Source organism: Salvelinus sp. IW2-2015, unplaced genomic scaffold (assembly GCF_002910315.2).
Source record: "Salvelinus sp. IW2-2015 unplaced genomic scaffold, ASM291031v2 Un_scaffold1811, whole genome shotgun sequence".
In the NCBI taxonomy this organism is placed as follows: domain Eukaryota; kingdom Metazoa; phylum Chordata; class Actinopteri; order Salmoniformes; family Salmonidae; genus Salvelinus; species Salvelinus sp. IW2-2015.
In genome coordinates this window covers 138,576-142,726 of record NW_019943184.1, presented here as the reverse complement: position 1 = coordinate 142,726, position 4,151 = coordinate 138,576, and the positions used below count along the sequence as shown (strand labels likewise).

Sequence of the window (4,151 nt, the reverse complement as noted above, 5' to 3'; positions counted from 1 at the left end):
AATCCATCCTAGCCGTCGAGAACACTAGCCCTATGGACCCTGGTAAAAGTAGTGCACTACATTACATACTAGCCCTATGGACCCTGTTAAGTAGTGCCACTACATTACATACTAGCCCTATGGACCCTGGTTAAAAGTAGGCGCACTACAATACAACAGCCCTATGGACCCTGGTAAAAGAGTGCCCTACATTACATACTAGCCCTATAGACCCTGGTCAAAAGTAGCGCGCCTACATTACGTACTAGCCCATAGACCCTGGTCAAAAGTAGCGCGCTACAGTTACGTACTAGCCCTATAGACCCTGGTCAAAAGTAGCGCGCTACATTACGTACTAGCCCTATAGACCCTGGTCAAAAGTAGCGCGCTACATAGGGAACAGGGTGCCATTTGGGATACAAACCCAACCTCCAGACTAGCTGCTCCTTGCACCTCCTGCTCCAGAGCAGCTTCAGACATCAGTAGAGTCAGAGTCGAATCAAATCAAATCAAATCAAATTGGTCACATACACATGGTTAGCGGATGTTAATGCGAGTGTAGCGAAATGCTTCTAGTTCCTACAATGCAGTAATAACCAACGAGTAATATAACCTAACAATTTCACAACAACTACCTTATACACACACAAGTGTAAAGKGATGAAGAATATGTACATAAAGATATATGAATGAGTGATGGTACAGAACGGCATAGGCAAGATGCAGTAGATGGTATCGAGTACAGTATATACATATGAGATGAAGTAATGTAGGGTATGTAAACAGTCTAGGTCTACTCTACGGTAAATGTAACTGGGTCAACGCTTATGGTTGCTCAGTTGTCTTTGATAATAAGCAATAGCATTTCATTCCACCCTATGGTTTCCAACCCAGTCTTCTTAGCTATCGTAATATGCTACATTATGTGGAACGCCTGACAGCATTTAGTSTGTCTAATGACGATGGTTATAACAAGCTAATTTTTACTATGTGATAACAGACCCAAATGATATGGCACAATTTGTGTTTATCAAACAGATATGAGAAAAACACCAATAGAAAAACACAGAAGTACATGTCGATCGCTGTGAGTGAAATGTAACGGTAAGGACGATGTAATCTGTTTTCTTCAGGTCCACCCATACCCCCTATAGCCTGTAGCATCGCCTTGACAGGTATTTAATTACCCAGTACTGGTTAATTCTAGAGTTGTGTTTGTACTGCTGTCTTTCGTTATTCTATGCCAGAATAATTCCAAAGGGTGCGTGGATCGGGATGCTTAGACAGACGCTGCACTGGCCTGTAGAGTGAATCTAGTAGACGCTTGGCTTGGGTTTATATTAGTTTATCAGTGGAGCTTGGTTGGGTCTGGTCCAGGCCAGCGTTTCTGCTGTGGTTGAGAATTTAATAGATATATATAATAATGACTTGTTCTGACAACAACATGCAAATATGACAACGACTGCTACATCATGATTCATGCACAAACACCCCTTCAGCTGCATTGCTGAGACTCTCCGTAGCCTAGTGAACCCCTTATTATGCGGTATACAGATGACCAATTCAGTTGTCTTCATAATTATGAACCACTCACCCCAGCTGTCTCTGTCTTTACGGTTTCTCGCCATGGTGTTCCTTTCTGTTGACTGTACGTGCAATCCTAAACGGCTGTCATGTAGACACCGGAGCAATAGAAGAACCTATTAAATCCGACACGGAGGAGAATGCTCATAAAAGGGAGGWTGCTGAAGCTGACGGGAGTTGGGTGTGCAGTATTTGTATCCGCCGCTAGTAGGTGCTGTTTCAATGGTTGTCGTTTTTGGGGAGGGGGCGTTATAAAGATACTGCTAACTCTATTATTTTTTATTTTAAAAAACAAATATATTTATATATATATATAATATGTATATATGTATACAGAAGATAGCCCTATTTGGTAAAAGACCAAGTCCATATTATGGCAAGAACAGATAAAAAAATATATATATAATAAATAAATAAATTATTTCACCTTTATTTAACCAGGTAGGCCAGTTGAGAACAAGTTCTCATTTACAACTGCGACCTGGCCAAGATAAAGCAAAGCAGTGCGACACAAACAACAACACAGAGTTACACATGGAATAAACAAGCGTACGGTCAATAACACAATATAAAAAAAGAAAGTCTATATACAGTGTGTGCAAATGGCGTGAGGAGGTAGGCAATAAATAGGCCATAGTAGCGAAGTTATTCACAATTTAGCATATAACACTGGAGTGATAAATGAGCAGATGATGATGGTCAAGTAGAGATACTGGTGTGCAAAAGAGCAGAAAAGTATATAAAAACAATATGGGGATGAGGTAGGTAGATTGGGTGGGCTATTTACAGATGGACTATGTACAAGCTGCAGCGGTCGGTTAGCTGCTCAGAAAGCTGATGTTAAAGTTAGTGAGGAAAATATAAGTCTCCAGCTTCAGCGATTTTTTCAATTCGTTCCAGTCACTGGCAGCAGAGAACTGTAAGGAAAGGCGGCCAAAGGAGGTGTTGGCTTTGGGATGACCAGTGAGATATACCTGCTGGAGCATGTGCACGGTGGGTGTTGTTATCGTGACCAGTGAGCTGAGATAAGGCGGAGCTTTACCTAGCATAGACTTATAGATGACCTGGAGCCAGTGGGTCTAGCGATGAATATGTAGCGAGGGCCAGCCGACTAGAGCATACAGGTCGCAGTTGTGGGTGGTATAAGGGGCTTTGGTAACAAAACGGATGGCACGTTATAGACTGCATCTAGTTTGCTGAGTAGAGTATTGGAAGCTATTTTGTAGATGACATCCCCGAAGTCAAGGATCGGTAGGATAGTCAGTTTTACTAGGGTAAGTTTGGCGGCGTGAGTGAAGGAGGCTTTGTTGCGAAATAGAAAGCCGATTCTAGATTTGATTTTGGATTGGAGATTTGAGTCTGGAAAATGAGTCTGGAAGGAGAGTTTACAGTCTAGCCAGACACCTAGGTATTTGTAGTTGTCCACATATTCTAGGTCAGAACCGTCCAGGGTAGTGATGCTAGTCGGGCAGGCGGGTGCGGGCAGCGAACGGTTGAAAAGCATGCATTGGTTTTACTAGCGTTTAAGAGCAGTTGGAGGCCACGGAAGAGTGTTGTATGGCATTGAAGCTCGTTTGGAGGTAGATAGTACAGTGTCCAAGGAAGGGCCGGAAGTATATAGAATGGTGTCGTCTGCGTAGAGGTGGATCAGGGAATCACCCGCAGCAAGAGCGACATCATTGATATATACAGAGAAAAGAGTCGGCCCGAGAATTGAACACTGAAGACCCCCTATGAAGACCCCCATAGAGACTGCCAGAGGTCTGGACAACAGGCCCTCCGATTTGACACACAAACTTTGTCTGCGAAGTAGTTGAACCAGGCGAGGCAGTCATTTGAGAAACCAAGGCTATGAGTCTGCCAATAAGAATACGGTGATTGACAGAGTCGAAAGCCTTGGCCAGATCGATGAGAACGGCTGCACAGTACTGTCTTTTATCGATGGCGGTTATGATATCGTTAGTACCTTGAGCGTGAATGAGGTGCACCCGTGACCAGCTCGGAAACCGGATTGCACAGCGGAGAAGGTACGGTGCGATTCTAAATGGTCAGTGATCTGTTTATTAACGGCTTTCGAAGACTTTAGAGAGGCAGGGCAGGATGGATATAGGTCTATAACAGTTTGGGTCTAGAGTGTCACCCCATTTGAAAGAGGGGATGACCAGCTTTCCAATCTTTAGGGATCTCAGACGATATGAAAGAGAGGTTGAACAGACTGGTAATAGGGGTTGCAACAACGGCAGAGGATAATAAGCAAAGAGAAACAACAGACCATCATTATTTAAGACATGAAGATCAGTCAATACGGAACATTTCAAGAACTTTGAAAGTTTCTTCAAGTGCAGTTGCAAAACCCATCAAGTCTCATGATGAAACTGTCTCTCATGAGGACCGCCGCAGGAAAGGAAGACCCAGAGTTATCTCTGCTGCAGAGGATCAGTTCATCGGCCTCAGAAATTGCAGCCCAAATAAATGCTTTAAGTTCAAGTAACAGACACATCTCAACATCAACTGTTTAGAGGAGACTGTGTGAAACAGGCCTTCATGGTCAAATTGCTGCAAAGAAACCACTACTAAAGGACACCAAT

General features: G+C 43.3%; 1 protein-coding gene across 1 annotated transcript in view; it reads right to left on the bottom strand.

The window, feature by feature from the left end:
* Nucleotides 1–1,731, bottom strand: part of LOC112072060 (atlastin-1-like) — a 42,502-nt gene extending 40,771 nt beyond the window's left edge. The window contains 1 exon segment of the mRNA XM_024139476.2: nt 1,574–1,731. Coding sequence (XP_023995244.1) covers nt 1,574–1,607 — 34 coding nt within the window. The 5' untranslated portion in view covers nt 1,608–1,731.
* Between the last annotated feature and the right edge of the window lie 2,420 nt (nt 1,732–4,151).